Here is a 22,690-nt window from a genome sequence, read left to right as displayed (position 1 = left end):
TGTTTCTTCTACTCGTACAGTCTACGGTGTCTAATTTATATATTATTTTTAAAATGAATAATGTTGGCCATTGATTTTACTGATAACTCTGTATCTATTAATGCAGGATGCAGTGCTTATGTGGCCTGATCGTATTATGGCGTTTCATCTCGTACTTTGATCATTCAGACAATTTGTTAAATTATTGTAGACACAGGATATCATTAACTAATATACATATATGTACAGTACAATAGCATTGGGATCAATAATAATATATATCCCAGCCATAATCGATCATTATCCAACGTAGCAATCGTATCGCTAGATCAGCGTGTCCAAGCCGAACTAGATGAATTAATAAGATAAAACAAGAAAATATAAATCCAAATCACTCGGACCTGGGTCGTGGAACAAGATAAACGGCTGTCTAATGATCTTCTTTGAACCAGAGGATATGGTCTTCGGAAAAGGCCAAGTCGACCCCCAAGGCTCTGAAGAACCGATCCCGGGGTAGACCATACATGAGGTCTTCGTCTTCGGAACCCGGTTGACGAGGACGGTACTTTGAGACGCCGGCGCTGACTTGCCTATCCAGTGAAGGACTGTCCATGGTAAATCCGATCTTGTCCTCGAAGTTCGCCCGATGATTCAGATACTCGACCATGGCGTCGACTCGGGTTTCAATCAGGGAGACAACAGACAACGCACCGTCCCAGATACGGCCTAGATCCCGGACTGGATCCAAGCTACCTTTGATGAGGCTGATGCTCTCGGGCAGGTCGCCTATTAGGCCCCCGGCACTGACGACATCCACTGCAGACAGAATCACATAGCCCAGGAAGGGGTTCAGCATTGTCGTTTTCGGGGGTGTTGGTTCCATGGCAAGTCGTGCGGACTCGTAGTCTGAGGCATACCGATTCAAGGCGACAGACATCTGGAGGATCTCTACTGCGTGGTGTCTGGCTCGACGGACGTATTGGTCCACCGTGCCAGGTGGAAGATCCAGATATCGGACATGTCGGTTTAATTTCATCAGCGTAGCATGGTGTATCAAATGGATGGACATGAACGTATCCGCTTTCTTCGCTCGGATACTTGTCTCCAGGTTCGTGGCCGTGGATTTCAGATGGTCGGGGAGTTTTGCGGCCCACTCGTTCGACCGTTGAGCGACTGTCATATAAAATTCATCGAACAATCTGCCGTAGGTCTCGCTCGAGTTAAGGGATAATCGGAAAATATTGTGCGAAACTTCGCCCAAGAGAGAGGCGATCTCTACTAAAAATGCCATTGGACTCAGAGATGACAGGCCATCGTCCGATGACGTTTGTGCGTGGTCAAAAGTGCCTTGATAGTAGGGCACTGTCGCATACTGCTGTGCCTCATAAATCTCTTCTCGACAAGGCAGTCGGAGAAGAATCATTTGAGAAGAAATAAAGGTCGGGGATGGTGAGTGGAAACCCGAGAAGCGCTGGTACCTCGTCAGTTATAGCAACAACAAATCTTAGTTTGGAATACTCACATCCATCAAGAAAGCAACCCAGAAAGTCCGACGTCGACACTCAATCAACGCCTGGGGATGCAATCCGTACTCGCATACTCGGGTTGGCTCCACGAAAACTCCGCCCAATTCAACGTTATATCGCAGCCCGCAGACTGTTCGAACTGCTGCGCCCACAGAATCCCAGCACTCAACCGGTGCGCCTATAGCATAATACCAAAGACTCATTATAAGTCGGCTTTGGGCGAGTTGCAGGGATGGACCGTGATGGTAATGCTCCACTGCATACCGAGCCGTTCGCGAATACCTCTTGAGAGCCATTAATCGGTCTGGACGATGTGAGAAAACAGTCCCCAGGGTCATCATCCAATAAAGCAGCATCTTGTCGCTCAGCGATTTCGTCTGGCAGGATTTAAGCCACAGAAAGAACCGCCCCTTGGGGAACATGTAATGAAGACCACCATTCACATGTGTGAAGTAGCTTTCAATATAATGCATCGTTGATTCAGGGTCGGCTTCATAGGGATCCGTATTCCAGTCGTTTACGAGTGGATTTTCGTGGCCGATGTCCTTTACTTCCATCAAAATCTCTGCGTAGTCGGGTGATACATGGGCTTCATCCATGGGGCGTTTTGAGGAATCGTCAAACGCAGAGGACCCGCTCAGCCCTGGAAACCTTGTTTTGTATGATTGTTCAACGTCCATCCTTTCCTGAGCACCATCTCCGGCAAAAGGTGCAACTATTGAGCCGTCTGATATAGGGGACTGGCCGTTGGTACCCGGGAGTGATGTTGAGCTTTCTGAAGCTGGTACAGCGGAGTATATCGAACTAGAAGGGCCGGAAGGCGTATAACTGCTAGGGGAAACACCGTCTCGCGAATCGTATCGACCTGCAAGGTGAGAGGCTTTCATAGCTGTGCGATTGCCGCGAGGCCTTGAGGAAAGTCAGCTATATATGAATCCTTAAACACGATGGATTGACAACTTACGCGCTCTCGAATCTGCACTCCCTCCCAGACTTTTGACATTGGTCACATTTGGGAAGGTTTGGCTGGCACTTGATTTTCTTCTCTCTGCATGTCAAACATGCCTGTGCCAACCGCTTCCTCGGCTTTCCCGCTTTGGTGATACCCCAATTCGCGTTGACATGTACGCCATCAATGAGTTTAGGGCAATGTGTTCCATCCGCGTAGATGTAACACAAGCCCTCTCCATCAATGTACCTCTCGTCAACCACGTGGGGGCGCACCCGGGGCACCTGAGACCGAGTCGGAGTTACGATTCCCGACGTGCCCTCTGCCGAGGACATTTCTCCACGGGGTCCCTGGTCGTGAAACATGACACCATTGTATGCAAGCGGGCCATGTTGATATGATTGGATCGGCGAGCTGCCGAGCATTGCATGATGTGGTGGTGTTTCGAAATCCTGGCTATGACTGGACACGTGGGTGATTGGGGGTAGATTTCCAGACGGCCTTCGTGGAAAGGGATCCGAATGCCCTTTGACCCGGTCGTGCATAGCGCCCAGGGGTAACCTGGAGCCAAATCCAATATCATTTGGACGGAGCGAGTGTGGAGATTCACGAAACTCGGTGTTGGGCGTGGGCGACCTATAGGTCTGTGGTTGGTAAGGAGATGGTGGACTTGAATGAGACGGAGGAATCAGCAGCTGGCTAACCGAAGGGAGCTGCTTATTCCCATTCGGTTGCGGAACCGCGTCCTTGGGGTACAATCCCACTCCGGAATCGCTTCTCTCTCCCGGCTCTCGCTGGCGAGGAAACACATCCAGAAACGGTAAAGGCCCTGACGTCCGTGGGGGTGGAAGCTGGTATGGATGGGTTGTCGGCGCTGGCAAGTTAGCTGGGCGGTCTTGGTCGCGCTCCGGGGCTGAACCATCGACAGGTAACATACGGCCGAAGGGTCCAACATAGTAGTCCGACATGGTTGGCGCTGCTGATCTGGGCACTGGTATCGCTGGGTCGCTGGGCGTTCTATACTCCTGGCATAACAACATGGACGAATCTTGGACTGGTACCGTCTGAGTCGAACGAGACTTTGAATCAAGTATCCGGTGCGTCTGAAAGACCTGATGAAAACCCAATGTTTCGGAAGACGAAAAAAATGGCAAAAACTGTGGAAAGCAAAACTTTTCAGCAACTTGAATAAGACTGAAAATGTGCATTGACGGATTAAGTGAACTGGACATGGTTCCACCCACCTCTTTTGACTAGGAATATTCAGAAGAGAGCGCTGTAATAAAAGACGGTATAGATGAAACGACACGAGAAACGATTAATTCCCTCGAGTTTCAACGATAGAAAAGAAAAAGAAAAAAGAAGACCCCTCCGAATAATCTGGTTGATCCTTTTTTTTTTTTTTTTTGAAGACGAGGCTGGGGGTGAACTGTCTGCGACACGACACAACACACAGACACTCAATCGATCAACTCATATACACTGGCCGATGGGGACAAAGAAGAAGCAACGAGGAGCATCTAGAAGAACAGATTCATGGCGCAAACGACCTGGACTCTCCTTTTTCGGAATGCGTTCTCCATACCAGGGTTGCTGCAAGATCCCAGTCGATAGTCCCGAGCATCGAAGAGGGATGTCGATGAGAAAGAAAGAGGGTAGGATTCGAGCCAGGGCCACTTGGGCTCATACCCAGACCACCACCAACGCACAAATATTTACCCCGGGCGACAGTTGAAAAACCCAAACGTGGAGATGCGACACAAAGGGGGGAGGGGAGGGGAGTGAAAAAATATAAATGTATTAATAAAAAAAAAAAGAGAAAAGAGAGACGAGAAAAAGAGGGAGAGGTGATTGAATTAGTTAGTTCAACGCCGTTTGTCGACGACGGATGATCTTCAGTCAAGTAGGACAGTTGGCTACTCCCTAGACCAAGATCCAGGCGTTCGAAGTGTTAGAGAATCCACGCTCTCGATGAGGATTAGTATCGAGAGCCGTCCATCCGACGGATGACTAGGCTGTGTTGAGATTGGGGGAGAGACAAATCGCCTGCCACTAAAAGGACAGATCCTGGGCGGAAGGATAGCTAGTCTGTAGGAGGCTTAGGTGGGATGGAGTGTATGGGGGGAGGACAACGGAGGGTGTATCTACTCGGAAGTTCCGGATGATCGAGATAAGCGGACAGAAGAAGAGATGAAGGGATGGAGGGAGAGAGGGAGGAGGGAGGATGGAAGAGAGGGAGAGGAGAATGCCGGAAGAGAAGGAAAAAGAAGATATAGTGAGACAAAGAAAAGAGCGATTAATCTAATTGTCCTAAAAATTAATATAGCAGGCAAAGCTCTCCAATCCCCTCGCCGCCATCCAATCCAGGCGAATCCACGACGTTTGCACCGCTCCAGCCCCAAAGCAACAGAACCAGTGGAGGACAAGCATCTCCATCGCAAACCTAAATTATTGTCAATAGTCGATGGGATTCCACGAGATTTTGGCTGCCGGAGGGTCGTAACAGCCGTGCCCCGCATCGTCCTGATTATTAGGAATCATCTATCCTAGACTGATATCATGTATATTATGTTATACACTAGACAGTGTCTAAATGACCCCAGGTGGTAGGCAGTGTCCCTCCAGTTCTATAGAGTTTGCCCAGATGATAGCTTCGGCCGGAACTAAAACGGACAGACCCAAATCTGTATACAAGCCGGTCCTTATCGGGTTTGTGGGCAACCGGTTTAACATTCACGACGACTCCACTTCAACGGCGATGATGTACTCCTTGTCTAGGGTTGATCTGATCGGCACTGACTTATTCTCCTCATGCATACCGACACTCAAATCCCTTGATCAAACAGATGATGAGGACAGAATAGGCATCTCAACACCAGGGATTCAGCCAGATGGCCCAACACCCTCATTGGTGCGATTAACTCGAGATCCAGTTTGCCCGAGCATCTACCGAGACTCTCGGATGATCCGTACTGTGGATACAAGCAATACAATTCAACCGATGAAGAAATAACGGTTTGCAGATAGAGTACGGCACGGAATACGGGATCCCCTATCTTATTTCGGCTTTACACTGTTTGACATTCTCCTTTTTATTTTATTGATATTTTTTTTTTTTTTTTTCATTTTTTTTTTATTGCAGTTACCCCTGTCACAGGTTCACATCAAGTTCAAGCAACGGTCGGAGAACAGTCCGAGACACATGACTGTCTATACGGCCGGAGTACGGACGGATGAAGGGTTCCAACTGATCCATTTAATAATACAAAGGACCGCGAATCAGCCGTGAGCAGTTCAGCTGACAATCACACTCTGCACATTCATCGGCCCCGAGGAGTGGAGAGAAAAAGAAAGAAAGAAAGAAAAGAGGCCAGGGAAAGGATCGATCATCTTCGGTGTGCGCGACTAGGTTAAGTCCGACTGTGACAGTTCTTCTTCGGCAGATGAAAACTGACGACGTAACTCACTCTCCAGCCTCGGTTATTATTCTTACGTGCCTGAATCAGGGCGGAATTAAATGCCGTACAGAGACTAATCGTCTAACCCTCGACCTGGACTCCGTTTGCTGTAGCACTACTACATATCGACCACTGCGGGTCTCTCAAGTAATAGTTCGGAGTTAATTCTCGACCTCACCTACATAATAGGTAATAATATACTGTGTAATAATATAAATATAATTCCAAATATACCTCGTACAACTCGTTTAAACAGCAGTATAAAGTAATATGCAAAGTCGCATTCTCAATGAAATTTAATTAATTATTTATCCCGATCGACAACCCTCAGTTTCACCATCCCACAACGGCACACAAGCCCAGTGACCTGTCCAAAACAAACCACATGCTGATCCCCGATGGAACATTGGACACTAAAGCCACTTTGTATGGAGAAGCCTCGCAAGCTCAACCCAAAATATCGATTTCCAACATTTTTTCTTTTTCATTTTTTTTTCTTTCTGACCCTCTTCGGTATTTGCTTTTGTTTGCTTTTTTGCGGTTCGCGATTTGGTCTTTCTCGGTGGGGATCCACTTTGGGCCGATTGCCAACCTGGGTAATGGTCCGCGGGTTGTAGATTGGCCGATTATGGGGGTATGTGCGTTATTTCTTTTCCCGAGCCTCTTTGTTGATCAGATAATTATAATTATTTTAAGGGTGCAGGATGAATATAAAAAAAAAAAAAAATACTTTATAGGTCATATTAAAATACTCCACGAGTCAATCTACCTGCAGTTTGCAGCCGCACATAATCTATTTGTAATAACTCCTAATATTCGTTCTCTTATTCCTGAATAGGCACTGCCAACAGGAGCACGTGCTGCCTTATCAGCAATATTTCTACACCTATATTTTTTCTGTAATGAAAGTGGCATGGACAGAAAAGTAAATCAAGGTGACCTCTTCTATGGGATAAATTGGAAACCTGTCTAGTTTAATCAGGAATATCGATTGGAGCGATATACCCATAAGACACAGCATACCGTAAGCTACCTGCCCACAGCCCAAGTACCTCTTGGAGATATAAAACTTGCCAGGAATTCCTCACAATCTTTACATTTATTGCACAAGCCTGTAGATAACGAAGAAACGTGCAAGCCCAACATTGTCAGTGTAGGATTATAGGTGATATCAACTGTTGATGTTGATTCAAAAAAGCGGCATAGGAGTCCGATATTATGACTTCAATGGTTCTGGGCGAACAAGATCCATGATGGCTCATGAGTTATCTTATCTTAGATGTAAGATCATTGATATTTCATTGCGCTAAAAGTGTAAGAGCATTGGTGTTGCACAGTAGGGACATAAAAGGCTAGGGATAGATGTTAAGGGGTTACCATACTACAAAATACTACAGAAACAATTGGTAGAATCATCATATATTAGCGTAGACAGGGGTATTGCGGAAGCATTTAGTTCATTTGCTGTGCTACCTTTTTAAACGAAGAGAAACAGACTCGTATCAAACAATCCCGACCAACACCTTTTTAGTTCTCGTGCAGAGTGTTGAGGAAAGCCTTGTTAACACGCTCAGGCTTGGCGTGCTCAACACCCTTCTGGCCGAGCTTCTCCTTGGAGAAGGTGGCAGCGTAGGGGTTGAGACGGAGCATGACCTGCTTGTTGCGCAGAGGGTTCTTCTTCTGGACAACACCACGCTTGGTGCGGGCCTCACCCTTGGGAGCACGGAGAACGGACTGGATTTCAGAAGAGTTGATGAGGCGGGACAGGTCGGCGTTGGCAACCAAGTTGGAGGGAAGGAGGTAGTCCTTCTTGAGGGCCGAGGGGCTGGTAGTAGTGCCGTAGACCTGGTCGAGAGCCTCGAAGGCGGACGAGGTCCAGACGACGAAGCGACCGAGGTGACCACCAGGGGCGAGCTGGAGGAGGTTGAGGGAGAAGACGGGCGAGGTCTCAACACCGGGGATGTTGCGGAAGGCACGGACGAGCTCCTTGCCGTCAACCTCGGGGTTGTAGACAACGAGAGGTCCGCGGCGCTGGCGGAAGCGACGGTTCCTCAGCTTACCCTTACCGGCACGCATCTTCTTGGACTGCTGGACCTTGACGAGCTCGTCACCAGCACCGAGGGCCTGCAGGAGAGCGACGGCCTTCTTGGTCTTGGTGATGGCGGCACCCTCGAAAGCCTTGGACTCAACGACCAGGGGAACCTCGGGGATGTTGGCGACACGGTGACCGCGAGCGAACAGGAGAGAGGGGACGGAAGAAGCAGCGAGGGCAGAGGCGGTAGCGAAACGTCTATTTCATTGTCAGTATCACACCCTTATCTTCTCATCAAAACAGCAAATTCCATACCTCTGGCCAACGTTGACCTTCGAGTGCCACTTTCTCCAGACCTTGGTAGGAGCGAACATACGACCGGAACGGCACTGGTTACCGAAAGCAGCCTGACCAGCACGGTGAGTACCACCACCAGAGACACGGGGGATACGAGCGACAGCGCGACCTATACGAATTTTTCCATCAGTATCCGTAGCCTCCCATCTTGAAATCTCTGCTGCCAGGTTCTTCCCCCAATTGCGACGTACCAGTACCCCAGGACTCAGCGGAGGTCTGTTCACCAGCCTTCTCGCTCACGGCATAAGGCTGTCTCTTGTTCTTGGCCATACCGGTGTGCACCTGCCTATAGCACTTGTTAGCTCCATCTCCTCCCCTCCCTCATAATTTTGCGGTTTTTCAAGCATACTGGACGATGTCAGGACGGATGGGCGCGGTGAAAACAGCCGGCAGGGTGAGGGTAGCCCCGCTGGGCTTGCCATCAGCCGTGGCGATAGTGACGGTAGGGCGGGAGGCCATTGTTGTCGACGGTGAGCTGGTCGTTGTCGTCGTTCACGAAGTTGAAGATCGAGTATCTCAAAAGGCTGTCGAATTTTTCGCTTAGTCTGCCGCCGGTGGTGGGTGTGGGTAACCCTAAGCCCTGGTTGCCGTTTTGGGTCGCCGCCTCCGCCTACCTGCCGAGCGCCAAGACTTTTGTAGTTACAAGTTAGGCGTCATTGTAGGAAAACCTACAATGTACGTTATTTTTCGACATTGCGATAATTATGTTTATTATTTTTATTACTATCTTGGTCAGCTTCTTTCTTAGCATTCAGGTTAATATAAAGATGTATATTTTACATGCAATTTACCTGCTAACCCAGGGCCGCAAATCATAAGTCGCAATATCAGCCTCACGAGGCATATACTAACTCCAGTACCTATGTAAGACCATTCACGCAGTACTTGGTTTAGACACATAGGAAGAAGTAATGAGTACTCGGCGATTTCAAATCAAATGTTCCTCAAAAGCTCTGCCAGAAATAAAGCTAGTCAAGTCTATTCCATGTGTAAAAGCACATATGAAGTGATGAGTACTCTTACAATTTCAATCAAATGTTTCTCGATAAGGTAACTTCTGCTAAGGTTGAAGCTCCATCAAACCTACTCCATGTGCAAAGGTAAAGAGGTAAAGAGTCTGACCATACGATTTACAAGAGAGATAATTAAAGCAGTTTCAAAATTGGATTCATAGGTCAAGCACCTCCTAGTCAAACCGAGGAGCTGATAGATAGAAAGTCTGTAATCACAAAAAAAAACCACTGTATAATCCAAACCCCACGCTACCCATTTTTCGTGATTCCTTAAAAATGTACATGATCGAAGAGAGACAGAAAGGGAAAAAGCGCAGAGAAAACATAAAGCCGAGCCAAAACAAGGTCCTTCACCAGGCGATTGAGGTTACCTTAGAAGGGAAACGAAAGGTAAAAAGGAAATGAAGACTTGCAACATCCGAGCCAGCGGAAGACAAGTGTTCATTTATGCGCGGAAGTGGTGAACAGCGTGGCGGCGGCGGGCGCGCATCTCGTTGATCATGCGGGGCTTGAGGGCGGAAGCGCTGGTGGAGAGTTGGGAGCTCTGGCCGGGGGTGCACTTGGTGCCAGCGGCCATCTGCTGGGCAGTGGTCCACTGACCGCTGGCGCAGCGCTGGAAAGAGGTGCCTCCAATGCAGTTCCAGGTGCCCTCAGTGCTGCAAGAGCCGGACTGAGCACCGGAGCTGGAGGAGCCGGAAGAGCTGGAAGAGCTGGAAGAGCTGGAAGAGCTGGAGGAGCCGGAGGAGCTGGAGGAGCCGGAGGATTCAGAGCCAGAAGATTCGGAACCAGAAGATTCGGAGCCAGAGGACTCAGAGCCAGACGAGGCGGGGGCGGAGGAAGCGGCGGGAGCGGAAGAGGAAGCGGCACCTTCAGCGAAGGTACCAGCGTTGCCAGTAGCCTGAGAGGCAGCCTTTGTGGTGGATGAGCCAGAGCTGCTGCCGGAGCTGCCGGAGCTGCCTCCGCTGGTAGTAGCGCCCTTCTTGTTACCGGCGGCACCGAACTTAGGGGTACCAGTGCAAGCCGACTGGCCTTCAGGAAGAAGGCTCTTAGCGTCACCTAGCTTCTCCACGTACTTGCCAGGGTTGGGGAATCGGACGTCATACTCTTCCTTGGTAGTGCAGCCGTTGACGTTGGCTACAAACATGGGAGGGAAGCTTGAAGAGCGCTTCTCGACAGAAGCCTCATCGTCGGAACGCTTCGATGATCCACCGGTGACGGTGATGGGAGCACAGTTCATGTACATCTCACGGTTTCCGATACGGTTGAACCAGGTCCAGGCCAAGGTGTACTTGCCATTGTCGATGCCCTCAGGGATCTTGAACTTCAAGTCGCCGGGGACAACGGAGCTGGGGGAGTTGCCGATGTTGCCAGAGGTCTTGATGGGGCAGCCACCTTCCCAGGACTTGATAACCATCCACTCGGAGTCCTTGGTAGGCTTCAAGTCCTTAGACAAACTGATTTGACAAGAGCCACCGCCGTGAGTGGCGCTACCGACCAAGGTCAAAGACTGTTCCTCACCGACCTTGAAGTTGTTCTCGCCGTTGGCAGCGGCGTAGACACCGTTGCGCTGCTTGCAAGGGAAGTCACTGCCATCGGCCTCAAGGGGAGAGTTGTTGAGGGTGCTCTGGCCGTAAGGGTGAGGGTTCTTCATATAAAGGTGAGCGTTGACGGTGGAGGCACCGAGGAGGGCGGCAGCCAAGAAACCAGACTTGGAGAACAACATTGTGTATCGAGAGATGTGTTTGTAACAAAAAAACTGATCGACAGTTAAGGATGGGATATTCTGATCGTGCCAGACGAATCAGAAAAAAGTCTAAGAGACGGGACGTTGAAGAGCTGAGAGCAGAAAAGGCTTCTGATGATAGAATTAGCGAAAGGTCAAGAATATGATGAAGTGGAAAGGGCAGGAATTAGAGGAGATATGTATGCAGCCATGATCAAGGAACACTGATCATTGTAGGAGGCTGGATACATTGTATTCACATCCAGACAATAGCTGACAATGAGCGTGGGGCCCATTGGATTCAGCTGACAATAGGATCATAAAGGGCGATGAACAGGGGAAATAAGACAATAAGCAGAAAGCAGTAGAGAATAGACAATACCTTTGTAAGAGCAAAGAAGAGCGAGGTTGCGCGAGACAAGAGAAGCTTTTTTTTTCCGAAAAGGAACGAAGTCGGAGTCTGCCACAGGCAATACAACTGAAAGTCTAGATAGAAGAGAGAGAAAGCGAAAACAGGACTAGCCCGTGTAGCAAAAAAAACTGTCGAAAAGGAAGATTGTTGGAAGGATTGATTGAACCGCACTGCGTTGGAGAAGAAAGAAAGAGAGGATATGTCCAGAAATCGAAAGGGGTTTTATAGACTTGAAGAAGCGAAGAAACAGTGTGCAGCACACAGCATAGCCGCAGTTCAGGGTGGTGGGGTATCAGGGATGCTCTAGCTTAGTGAGGCCTACACTACCACTCTGACTACTACTCAGAATCTCATCGCGTGTGATGGATTCAGGACTCCGAATGGAAGAGGCTTTTTTCGGGCTGTTTCAAGTCCAGCTGCGCCGCTCCACTGCAAAGTCTTTTTTCTGACTGTTTCGCTGCGGGATGATGCCATTATTGGAGGATCACGAATCCCTGCCCGCTTCTGATGCAGCTGAGTGGCTGAGGCCAGCAGCCAGTCAGCATCCCGAAGCGATGGTCCCTGAGATCGTCGGTAAGACGCTAGTACCGTATGATTCAGGCCCCCATATTGTGCCTGTCAGTAGGCCATAAGAACAGGTCCATTGAGGGTAATTACGCGGTAATGGGAACGGTTCAATACACGCAAGGGCTCCGCTCTGGCGTGTCGCACCATCCGCCCAAGTGCCTGGTTCCTAAGTTTCCCTTCAACCGCATTGGCTGTCAGGCTGCAGGTTGGCGCTGAGCAAGCGGTAAGTGATTACAATAGACATTGTAGATACTACGGTGTAGACTGTAGAGAGAAGTAGAAATTAAGATGACAGGGAGAGGGGTTCGTGATGTGTTGTCAGTTGGAGTCAGGTACAGTGAGACGTGTCTAACGGTGGATAGCCAGAATCAGCCACAACAGCAGGGAGTGAATCGGATGGGTCAAAAAGTATAATTAAAAAATATAAAAAAGTTAAAATATTATCAAATTGTACTAAATATTCACCAATGCCGTCATTCCATTGGATCGACGCAAATAATCCCACAGAAATCCCGGACTTGACCGCCCAACGGAGTTCCGCGTGGGGCGATTGACGACGTCGAGAAGTTGAGAATGATGGAAAAAGCCCTGAAGGGCAAATCCACCGTGAGGCCCAATAGAGGAGGAGATCGCCTCAGACATTCCCAACAAGGTTACAGCAGGGATTTTTCTTTTTTCAGCTGCCTCGGGAAAGGGCTGTGTTGCTTAACCCTGAGTGGTGCGGCTTAGCGCTCTGTTTGTGGCGAACCAAACGCTGTGTCTCTCGGAGAATTGCTATTATTATTCGATATACAAGAAAAGAACAATATCATTCTAATTCTTACTACTATTCTTACGATATATTGATGAGGTTGGGAAACATGATTCAGATAGGCTGTCTTTTCCGCGAGCCTCCAGCCCCCGTTCCCAGCCGTGGTTCTGTGCTCTCTCCGCATCCGACCCGTTCAGTGTCAAGTCTGGTTCTCTGGACATTCATCTGATCCATCTTAGAATATCATGCCAAGCAGCGTAGCATCAAGAAAATCAGATCTCAGATGACTCGTTTCAGATATATGTAAATGCTACTCCGTACATCTGTACATCTATCTTTATTTCCGGAGTATCTTTGCCGAGCCGGTACGGAGGTCTTTCCCGTAATCTCGCTACGGCAGTTTCAATAACTCTCATACATCCGTCAAATGTCAAATGTCACCCGGAACCAATATATTGAAATTGTCATTTTAGCAATGCTTTTTGCCCCTTCTATCTTCACGATGGATTTGCTCACTAAGACCGCCCCAGCCCTATCCCCATTAGAATCACCAGGATATACCGCCCCGGAGCAGGGGCTGCAGGAATCTATCCTGCATACATCCACCCATGTCATCAAGGCTATGCACATGGCCATCTAACTCCTACCAAGCTTTTCATGGGGGGTCTACCTACGCGGGAGGCGCAGTTGCATATTCTTATCACCATTGAAGGCGATTTCCGGCTGATGAAACAATTTAATTGGTGTCATTAATCTACTAAGGTAGCATTCTATTCCTTCTGTAAGCGCTAACATGCCTAGTCGGTCTATTTAGAGCGTCAAGGTCTAAATTCTGACTGGCAGTGTTGGTTTCGCGGCTCGGCAGGGCATTTCTGTCACCTTCTGGGGTTGGTGACGGGTACAGCCTTATGGCATCTTAGTCGTGTCCGACGATCTTAATAGATAAATCACGGCTATGCCTTTGCTCTAGAGAGGGGTAGATTCCTCAAGGATTTGTAACTCCGTAGAGATGAGGTGAAGTTCACCATGCGCAGTGCTTGCATGCAACACTGACATTATCTAGCATAGCGGGCCGACCATCATATCTAGTAAGATGTATTATCTATTTTTATCGGGTTCTTGGTGTTCGATCGTATTCGATTTTTTCGAAGATCTATCACCAGTTCTGGATTGCTGTGCGATAGACCAGATGCCTTTGCACCCACTCCATACTTTTGCCTCATGGATAGATCCATTGTGGCCAGTTGATGAAACAGGTATCCTAGATCAGCACGGAGTGTTTGACTTCCTTTCTGGACAACGCCACTGTTGCATTCTGGGACACAGTGGTAGCCAGTCAGATAATGCTTCAACTATGTCTGTGTAGTTATTCGAGCCCAATCGGCGCAAAGCACCCGCTTTTGCAGCCCAAGTAAACTCCCACGGCCAGGTCGCAGACTCGGATTCATTTCTTCCCCTTCTTCTTTCCCTTGTCATTACCAGTCGCCTCCTTGGAATATCCGCCTTTCATCAAAGCATCCCGACCAACCGCATTGATGATTCGAAACCGATCCGGTCCCAGGTGAATACCCCCGTACCACCGCGTGACCACCACCACAACATCCCAAACATCCATCAACTGCATCAGATGTAACAAACGACCCCCCGCAGCCGTCTCCCCGTCATCGTCGCAGTCTTGAATAATCATCTCTGTCGACTCGTCCTTACCACTCGACGGCTTCTTCTGCCGAATCCGCCATGCACTGATATTGTGAGTCGCCGCTGCAACTTTCTTATCCGTTGAAAGCAGATAATCTAGGTATGCCTGGGCTTGCTCCAGACTGGTGACATGCGCCGCACGTCCGACAAACACCGATTTCTTCTCGTTGACAACATCCGACATGATCCATTCTGGCGGACTATCCAAGCCAAATTTATCCCGTAAAGATAGTTTCGCAATGTCCTCCGGCTTCAGGTCATTCGACGGGGCTGTCTCCTCTGTCGCATCTTCACTTTCTTTCTCATTCCCACCAATATTCAACTCCTCAAATGCCTCCACTGCCTCGTTGATAATATCAAACAGACAAACAGCACCAGGCTGATGTGTCCTCCTCACGATATCTTCCACCACATCAACGGCGATTTTACCCTCTCCGCGCGCACCTGTCGATGCCGTACCGATGACCTTTGGCGGTGTTTCAGGGTAAGACGCATCGAACCCAACAACAAAGGACAGATTCGGGTGGTTCGGGATCTGCAGCTTCACTGTACTGGCTATGGACGTGGACGATCCTGAGCTGCCCAGGTCTAAGGTGGAGTTAGAGGTTGCATTCGATGCCGGGGTGCTGTTCACCGTGACAGTGTCAGGCTCGTAGATGGCATTGACGGCTTCGATTTCCTCGGCCAGTTCAGTGTTTTGGAGCGATTCTAATGAGGATGACATTTTTTCGTCATTGGGTTTGGTGTGCGCAGTCTTCTGACTGCAGAGTCAGGGATTGTCTCCTTGTGCTGGTGTGCAAGGTATTGCAAATGGTAGAGATTGACCCCGCCGATGTCATTTTATCGGCCTGATAAATAAGGCCGATATCGCTTTCTGAACTCCAAATTTTAATTAGCATCACATAAAGAATTTTTTTCCCACGGTTGGCTTGACGTATCCACAAGTATTATCACAAATGATTCGGAGATAACACAAAAGGAAGCTCGAAATTTAAAAGTGATCGTAAATTTTCTGTTATGCATTTTACTATATAATACAATAGATGTGCTGTGTCTTTCAACAAATATTGGCCCCGTGGCTCAATGGCAGAGCATCAGTTTTCGGCACTGAAGGCTGCAGGTTCGAGTCCTGCCGTGGTCATTCAATACTTCTTCATTTCTTTTTTGTTTTTTTCTCAACACAGTTGACGTGGTCGGTTGTGTTTTCTTCTTTATTGTTTTTACTTTTTTTTGGTGTTTCATTATTGGAATAATTGATTCTTTTTTTATCTTGGTGGGGGTACTTTCTTTCATTTAATGATGAAAGTGAACTTTTTTCATCTGCATATGTAGTCGCAATATATATATACAGTATGCAGAAAATAACCAACCCAAGAATAGAAATGCGTTTTTATTCAATTCTCTTTCAACTGCATTAGTTTTTGATTAAGACCAAAAAAAAAAAAAAAAAAAACCGCAATGATGCCTAATACTAAAAAACCTACTCACCATCCATGATGTGTTTCGAGTACGCAAGCTTTTCTTTGCTTTGTTCTATAGTAAAAGGACCGTTGATTCCTACCACTTTCATGTGATCGACTAACCTAGCTCGATTTTTTCTTCTCAAAGACATGATAAGGATTAATCTAGTATTGAGTTGATGCCTAGTCTCTGCATTAGTTGCAACAGAATAAGTACTGTACGGACGGATTAAAGCACGGAGTACCGCAGGGCTATTCCGCGACCTCGCTGGAACTGTCCATGGACAGAAACATGCGCCGGCGATGTCTTAGATTTTTGTGGTTGAATCTTAATTTTGAGAGGCATTTTGGTTAAAAAAAGATGCCTGCAGATACTATGCAGAGTCTGGACTTGATCTGTCTTTATGGGCATAAATTCAAGTCATCGCAGGAGACAAATCCTAGCTTTCCACACGGGTAGATTAAACCAGGACGTCAATACAAAACTACCTAGCAAGTAAAGGACAGCATCAGCCAGTGCCTACCGACACTGGAAGACAGTGGCGTGGTCGAGTGTGTTGCAGAACACGGCGATGTGGCAAGCCTCCAAATTCTCCATGTGCAAGAGATGACCCCAAAGTGAACCATGGTAAGGGATCGACGCTTCCTTGACCGAGTTTGCCAATGCCAGGCCCTGGAATGGTATTGGCTGATGTGCCGTGGCGTAAGTCGGACATGATGGCATTGCGTGGACGGCGTGGAGGAGTGGGTGGCAATGATCGTCCGGGCGCGGATCTCCACAAACGGCCAACTATGAGTATGTTTGAGTTTATCCAGAACTTTTATGCTGTAGGAACAAAGTTAGATGTGCTGAATGAGGGTGAAGGGACGGGAACAGTTTTGAATGGGCTGGATTGAGAGATACTGACAGGGTAAATTGTCTAAGATGATGTCCTGTCATCTGCCCATGTCTAGTGCCATGTGACTCGGGTGAGCCATTTGACAAGCTTGCTGGTTGTAGTACAGCATAAATAGACTGTAAGATGATATATCTGATTGAGAGAATGAGAGCGATGAACATTCTGATCGCCACATCGAAGGAATGCCAGCGCCTGTACTCCATAGAAGGCAGGTTTTCTCCGCGCTGTGATGCCATCATGCCAGGGCATTCCGCTCTGATCGCCTTATCGACAGGAACTGGGGAAGACCCAGTGTCCCCACTCAATGAAGAAAATACATGCAGTAGTTAGCAGTTCATCTGACAATAATCTCAATCTCTCAAACGGAATCGTTCCTTTTCTTCTTCTTCCTCAAATCAAAATAAAAACCGCAGTCCAGCAATCCATGGACAGACATCTGCTTAAATAAGCAGTGCCACATGCTCCATGGCGCCCCCCGATTGGTTCCCTGTCGATCCTGCCGACACCCGAAAACGAACTGGCCTGACTTTAGAGGCTGCCATCCTTTCTTCCTTTCTTCCCTTCTTCCCTACTTCTTCACTCTTCTCCTCTCTTTATCATTGTCCTTCCAATTTCATAAAACACCAGAAAAAAAAAAATACAAAATATGTCCTTCGCTGGGCTGCGAAAAACCTCCATTTGAATTTCGCAGATCGCCCTTCGTTTCTCTAGTTTGGTCTAGATCGTTTGCCTGGGGCCCCCACCAAGTTCGGCTTCATCGGCTTCTCCATCTTCTGAGCTGTTCCTCTCTTCTTTCTTACATCTATCTATCGCTGGCTCGATAAATATAACCACCAACTTCTTCACCACATCATGTTTGGTGAAGGTCAAGGCGAAACGGTCCGGGTCTATGATGTCCCTCCTTTCCTCGATGACGAAGATCCCAATGTCGATCCCGACGCTTCCGACTTGCAACCCCAAGACGAAGAAACTGGCAGTCGTATTATCCCCGTCTGGCTACGGGAATCATCAAAGTCTTTTCGATGGGGATGGGTGCCTCTGCCTTTGCGAAAGGCCGGAAGGGCTACCGCTCAGTGGGTGAAAGGGCCCGATCCACCGCATTCGCTGCTCCTCAAGCCCTTGTTCCCAAAGTTCCAAGAACTCCCGGTCCGGTACCTGGAACATTTCTTCCCGAAGAGAAAGCATAAGATCTCACTGCTTTTGCTGCTATATATTGCTTGGTTTACGCCTTGGCTCACCGTTTTGCTGGTCTCTCGGTCTTCGGGGTACATTGAAGGATATGGGCAGCCGACTACTCTTTCGTGTGCGACGACCTACTGGTTAGTATAGTTCCCCCTGCACACGCTGCGACCGCTGACACTTTATTCACAGGGACTTTGGCAACGGATGTGGTCTAAATGGAAATGATTGTCGCCCATTTTCAGCTTCAACGATGGCTTTTCGCTGCCCTGCGAATTGCCGGGATACCAAGTTGATGGAACCTCACACGGTCGGCAATGAGACATACAACTACCAAGGACTTGTCGTCGGAGGACCTGAGTCTGAATCAACATCTCCCGCGATCTACCGAGCAGACAGTTTTGTTTGCCAGGCTGCCATTCATTCGGGTGCCATCAAGAACACTGTTGGTGGTTGTGGTGTTGTGAAACTTGAGGGTGCAGCGCACACCTTTCCCTCCGTCAAGCAGAATGGCATCCTGTCCGCGGGATTTCCATCAACCTTCCCCAAGTCCTTTAGCTTTGTCAATTTATCCTCGTCGCAGGCGACATGCCCTAACGATCCTCGATGGACGCTTCTTGGTGTCACTATTGCTGCCCTTACTCTTCTCTGGATTTTCTGCAAATCCCCGCCTGTCCTGTTCTTCAGCACCTTTTTCATTCTCTTTTCGCACGTCGGGTTGGTGTCTGACCCTCCAACGTATACTGAATTCGACGATCTTCTTTCCAGCCTACTTTCACGGATGCTTCCCGCGGCGTTTGTGGCTTATGTACTATACAAGTTCTGCGCCTATCCGCTATTGAGCCCACTCGCCTCGCCAAACTACCAGCTAACCAAGACACTCCTCTATCTGCCACCGGCTTTCTTTGGGGCGTTGAATAACTATACATTTGCAAGATTGATTCCCCTCCAGCGCCTCACGCCCCATGATATACAGCAACAGCCCGGGGCGAAGGTGGCTTTGGCCTTTGTGATCCCAATTGTTATTTCGATCATTCTGAGCCAGGCCTGGCAAATTCGGCAGGGTGGACTTATGCCACGCTACCTCAAGATTTACTGCACCATGGGCCTCATTATCTTGATCTTGCTACCCCTTCCAGGCCTTCGCCTTCGGATTCACCATTACATATTGGCCATTCTCCTCATGCCTGGGACTGCCTTCTCTACCCGCCCATCTTTGATATATCAAGGTTTACTGCTCGGTCTTTTCGTCAACGGTGTCGCCAGATGGGGTTTTGCTTCAATTATTGAAACCCCTGCGGCCCTGGGAGAGGAGGCTCCAGCTGCTGGGTCTCATGGTTGGTGGGGCGCCACATACCCCAACATCACGGACTCAGTGGAGATTGCCTTGCCCAGTTGGTCTTCAAACGAAACCTACCATGGGAACGGAAACATCACTTTCGCTCTTTGGGAGCACGAGCGCATGGAAAAACTGGGCGTGGATGGCGTATCGGTTCTTGTCAATGACGTTGAACGGTGGAGAGGATACGTTGACGAGGACAAGCGGGGCGAATTCACATGGCACCGACATGGGCATGAAGGATTCGGTGATAACGACCCTGATGATTTCGATTCTGATTTGACAGACCCGGATGATGATGAAGAGCCCGAGGATGTCTTCTTCCGTTTTGCTTTTCTGAAAGGGGCCGAGGCTGGCCAGTATGGTCGTGCTGGTGTTTGGCTCAAGGATGGGGCTTGGATCCCACCGCCTGCTCCCAAAGCATAGACTTTGCTTAAATGCTATTTGTTTTTACTGTTTAAATTAGATCTATACCCTGTGACTGAGTTACCTCAAGACACCCTTGGTATGGGTTGTTGGTATATGATGGATTTTGGGCGTTGCTGTGGAAGTGATAACTTCTGACTCTCGTTAATGATGCTATGATCTTTCGAATGGATATATGATTTACATTCTGGATACAACCTAGTCCAAGCGTACCCCGTATGCTCAACGATTACACTTATCCAGTATTATTGTACAATGAATTGAAATATATAAACCAAAGATCAAGACTATGACCAAACCGATGGATCAAACGACAGATCCCCCTCCAACAACCCCATCATATATTGATTTCCCGAGAACCAATTTCCCAATTGCGTAGTCTGCGCATACTGATTCCCACCACCACCACCTTCCATCCCATCCCCCGCCATTGTCGTCGCCGACACAACCGCCTCCCCATCCCCAGCAACCGGAGCCAAACCCAACGCAGTCAGATACGTATCGAACTCCTGACCTACCGACAAAAGAGTCTGGTCATTTTGATCCTGGTCCTTGGCTTCGACGTATAACCGGGCAACGGTGGTGAGCACGTGACAGAGATGATAGAGCTTGGCGATTGCCTCGGAGAGAGAAGAGATGGGTTGCAGGGAGGCGACGAAGTCCGTTAGCCGGATGAGGTCGGTTTGGGAGGATGTTTCGATGATGTGGCAGAAGAGGACGATGAAGGGGACGAAGGGGGCGTAGAGGATTGACCTGATGACAGCTTTATGTTAAGAGGTTGCCTTTTTTGTGTTGGGGGGGGGGGTTCCGGGGTGTATGTACCAATGCATGTAAGAGCATTTAACGACTTCGTTGCTTTCTTTCAAGATAGTCAGACAGACTTGATGGCATTCAAGCGCTTCTCGAGCTGTCTCGACACAGTCTGTGATGAAAGTACTTGGAGAGTCGGCTGGGGGAGGAATTGCTCTGTAAATGAGCGTTAAGACGGAAAGACGGCTGACTTCGTCGGATTTGATATAGAGGGCTTCCATGCTTGAATCGGTGGCGTATTTGTAACATAGTTGCTTTTTATTCGTTAGCAAGGGCGAGCAAACTTTACATTACAGATTGATGGGGGAACGACATACCCTGAACGGTTCCTGAACAGTCAATTGCATTTCAGATGCGAGTTGAGACGCATAAGAGACCCGCTGACTTTCAGGCTGAGAAAGCGCCGCAGGACTGTACAGGTGTTCGTATATTCTACCCTGGATTCCGGCCAACTTGATCCATAGATTATACATGTTTCTCCAGGGCTCGCGAATACCTTCGGCATCGAAGTCTTGCGCCAGTGAGATGTCGTAGTCCTGGAGGGTAGAGGATCGCCCAAGACGTAATGATAGGACTTTGTCGAGGGTGTATACGGACCAGAAGAGGCGGGATACGAGCTTGTCGCGTTCTGTGGATGATGCTCGATGGTAGCCGAGGGTTTGGCATAGTCGGGCCGCGGTGGATGTTAATGTCCAGGCGAATGTGGGTTTTGAGATTTCGATGGCATAGACAGCCTAAGATATGGTTAGTGACATTGGCTGACCAGTGGATGAGGAGTTGTAGCAAGTTACCCCTAAAGTAAGCGCTTCGATGTACTCCGTTCTGGCAGGCATTAGAAAGTTCAAGTTAGACAGGGCCGTTTCCAGGTTGTTGCGACAGAGATTGAGGTAGGAAGTATTTTCGTCTTTAGCCTTTTGGTCATTGGACGTGAAGCCATATTCCATCAAGACGTAATAGATCACCCCGTTGACCACGATGAAGGTAGCGTCCGAGTAATCCTCGGTGGCGAAGTAGACATCACGGCATTTTTCAATGAATCGATCCGTTGTGATAAAGGGGCAGAACCCCTGCAGAATAGACGGGTCGCTTTCTATAATTTGTCAAAAACAGAGCAAACCGCCACAGAAGACATGCTTCATACCCTTAAGAGTCCGCAACAATGACACGACAACCTCCGTTGGGGGTAGAGTCAGATTTTGTAACTTGGACCCGGGAATAGACGTCTTGTTCGGAAACCGTACTTCACGAGATGAAGAATGCGCTTGATTGTCCTGCATGTTGACAATCTGTTTGAGAGTATACAATGCCTCGTTGATCTTCGGGCTGGACGTCTGAAGCGCACCTCGCGAGACGGCCGTTTCCAGGAATTGACTGGCATATGCTGAATGCGCAGCTAGAGACGAGCTTCCCTCAAATGCAGATTCATGGTGATCAAGCGCAGTTGTACTGGAGGCATACCCGGATGCCGAGGGTGTAATCGGTTTATGATAACTGGTCTCCACAGTAGTAGGGGCAGTACTGGGGGTAGCAGCAGGCTTCAAGCCTCGGATAGCTTCTTCTATGCCCGCGAGACGTTCCTCGATGAGATCTATTTTCTGCTCACTAGATGCAGGTTAGGGCATATGAACAATGAACCAGATCCAGTGGACACAGATCCATAGCATACTATTGACTTGAGATCAAGACCCGCCGGCGGGTCTCTCGGGGCTTCTGTCCAGCACCTGTGGAGCGACAGATGGTCTGAGAGCTACGGCAGTTCGAACATGGCGAGCGTTTATCGCAGCGGATCTAAGCCATACGGAGATAGATGCTCGTTAGAGTGGTGTTCGAACAGCTGTGGCCCAGGGCCCAACACGTAACCGACGAATTGCATTGCATGATTTACCTTTCGAATACGACATTGATCGCACTACCTACTATTAGAACCAATGCATGTCATGAAATTAATCGCAGCCGCAAGAATGTTGCGCTACTCACCGCACGTCGGGTGCCAAGTGGCTGTTCTCTATCGTCGCTCTCGGCACCCTCGGCCTCCATGTCGTTCATAGTGTGTAATATATACCGATTTAGATCGCACCCAATTAGAAAATAGACCGAATGATGACGATAACC

General features: G+C 48.6%; 7 protein-coding genes and 1 non-coding gene across 8 annotated transcripts; 3 read left to right on the top strand and 5 right to left on the bottom strand.

The window, feature by feature from the left end:
* Positions 1 to 409: 409 nt before the first annotated feature.
* On the bottom strand, positions 410 to 3,422 carry ASPWEDRAFT_114687 (Zn(II)2Cys6 transcription factor; the record flags this gene model as incomplete). Its single annotated transcript, XM_040828513.1, has 3 exons — positions 410 to 1,450; positions 1,502 to 2,414; positions 2,470 to 3,422. 3 exons carry the CDS (start codon positions 3,420 to 3,422, stop codon positions 410 to 412), a joined length of 2,907 nt encoding a protein of 968 aa, XP_040686639.1.
* A 4,017-nt stretch (positions 3,423 to 7,439) lies between these two features.
* Positions 7,440 to 8,760, bottom strand: ASPWEDRAFT_174388 (60S ribosomal protein uL4; the record flags this gene model as incomplete). The annotated part of the gene is made up of 4 exons (XM_040831218.1): positions 7,440 to 8,202; positions 8,260 to 8,410; positions 8,493 to 8,587; positions 8,651 to 8,760. 4 exons carry the CDS (start codon positions 8,758 to 8,760, stop codon positions 7,440 to 7,442), a joined length of 1,119 nt encoding a protein of 372 aa, XP_040686638.1.
* Positions 8,761 to 9,515: 755 nt separating this feature from the next.
* ASPWEDRAFT_42993 (lytic polysaccharide monooxygenase AA11 family protein) lies at positions 9,516 to 11,515 on the bottom strand. The gene is made up of 2 exons (XM_040835926.1): positions 11,420 to 11,515; positions 9,516 to 11,169 (listed from the first exon to the last, which is right to left on the bottom strand). Exon 2 carries the CDS (start codon positions 11,035 to 11,037, stop codon positions 9,760 to 9,762), a length of 1,278 nt encoding a protein of 425 aa, XP_040686637.1. The 5' UTR covers positions 11,038 to 11,169; positions 11,420 to 11,515; the 3' UTR covers positions 9,516 to 9,759.
* Positions 11,516 to 13,725: 2,210 nt separating this feature from the next.
* Positions 13,726 to 15,345, bottom strand: ASPWEDRAFT_42992 (IMPACT family protein). The gene has a single exon (XM_040835925.1). It carries the CDS (start codon positions 15,187 to 15,189, stop codon positions 14,212 to 14,214), a length of 978 nt encoding a protein of 325 aa, XP_040686636.1. The 5' UTR covers positions 15,190 to 15,345; the 3' UTR covers positions 13,726 to 14,211.
* Positions 15,346 to 15,534: 189 nt separating this feature from the next.
* ASPWEDRAFT_t164 lies at positions 15,535 to 15,606 on the top strand. Its single transcript has one exon. It is a non-coding gene; the product is annotated as a tRNA-Arg (tRNA).
* A 1,566-nt stretch (positions 15,607 to 17,172) lies between these two features.
* On the top strand, positions 17,173 to 17,740 carry ASPWEDRAFT_598870 (uncharacterized protein). Its single transcript, XM_040838484.1, has one exon. The coding sequence runs from the start codon at positions 17,283 to 17,285 to the stop codon at positions 17,646 to 17,648; it is 366 nt and encodes a 121-aa protein (XP_040686635.1). The 5' UTR covers positions 17,173 to 17,282; the 3' UTR covers positions 17,649 to 17,740.
* Positions 17,677 to 19,768, top strand: ASPWEDRAFT_114955 (LCCL domain-containing protein; the record flags this gene model as incomplete). The annotated part of the gene is made up of 2 exons (XM_040828537.1): positions 17,677 to 18,143; positions 18,196 to 19,768. 2 exons carry the CDS (start codon positions 17,677 to 17,679, stop codon positions 19,766 to 19,768), a joined length of 2,040 nt encoding a protein of 679 aa, XP_040686634.1.
* Positions 19,769 to 20,055: 287 nt separating this feature from the next.
* ASPWEDRAFT_115612 (putative C6 transcription factor) lies at positions 20,056 to 22,615 on the bottom strand (the record flags this gene model as incomplete). Its single annotated transcript, XM_040828597.1, has 8 exons — positions 20,056 to 20,521; positions 20,591 to 20,832; positions 20,896 to 21,312; positions 21,370 to 21,668; positions 21,720 to 22,180; positions 22,245 to 22,366; positions 22,464 to 22,487; positions 22,556 to 22,615. The coding sequence occupies 8 exons, from the start codon at positions 22,613 to 22,615 to the stop codon at positions 20,056 to 20,058; spliced, it is 2,091 nt and encodes a 696-aa protein (XP_040686633.1).
* Positions 22,616 to 22,690: the final 75 nt, after the last annotated feature.

The sequence above is a fragment of the Aspergillus wentii genome (genome assembly GCF_001890725.1).
Source record: "Aspergillus wentii DTO 134E9 unplaced genomic scaffold ASPWEscaffold_6, whole genome shotgun sequence".
Taxonomy (NCBI): Eukaryota; Fungi; Ascomycota; class Eurotiomycetes; order Eurotiales; family Aspergillaceae; genus Aspergillus; species Aspergillus wentii.
The sequence above is the reverse complement of the archived record's forward strand: the minus strand, read 5'-3'. Positions and strand labels throughout refer to the sequence as shown.

Coding starts and splice junctions, on each gene's coding strand:
- ASPWEDRAFT_598870 (XM_040838484.1), top strand. CDS start 17,283: ATGCTCCATGGCGCCCCCCGATTGGTTCCCTGTCGATCCTGCCGACAC.
- ASPWEDRAFT_42993 (XM_040835926.1), bottom strand. CDS start 11,037: ATGTTGTTCTCCAAGTCTGGTTTCTTGGCTGCCGCCCTCCTCGGTGCC.
- ASPWEDRAFT_42992 (XM_040835925.1), bottom strand. CDS start 15,189: ATGTCATCCTCATTAGAATCGCTCCAAAACACTGAACTGGCCGAGGAA.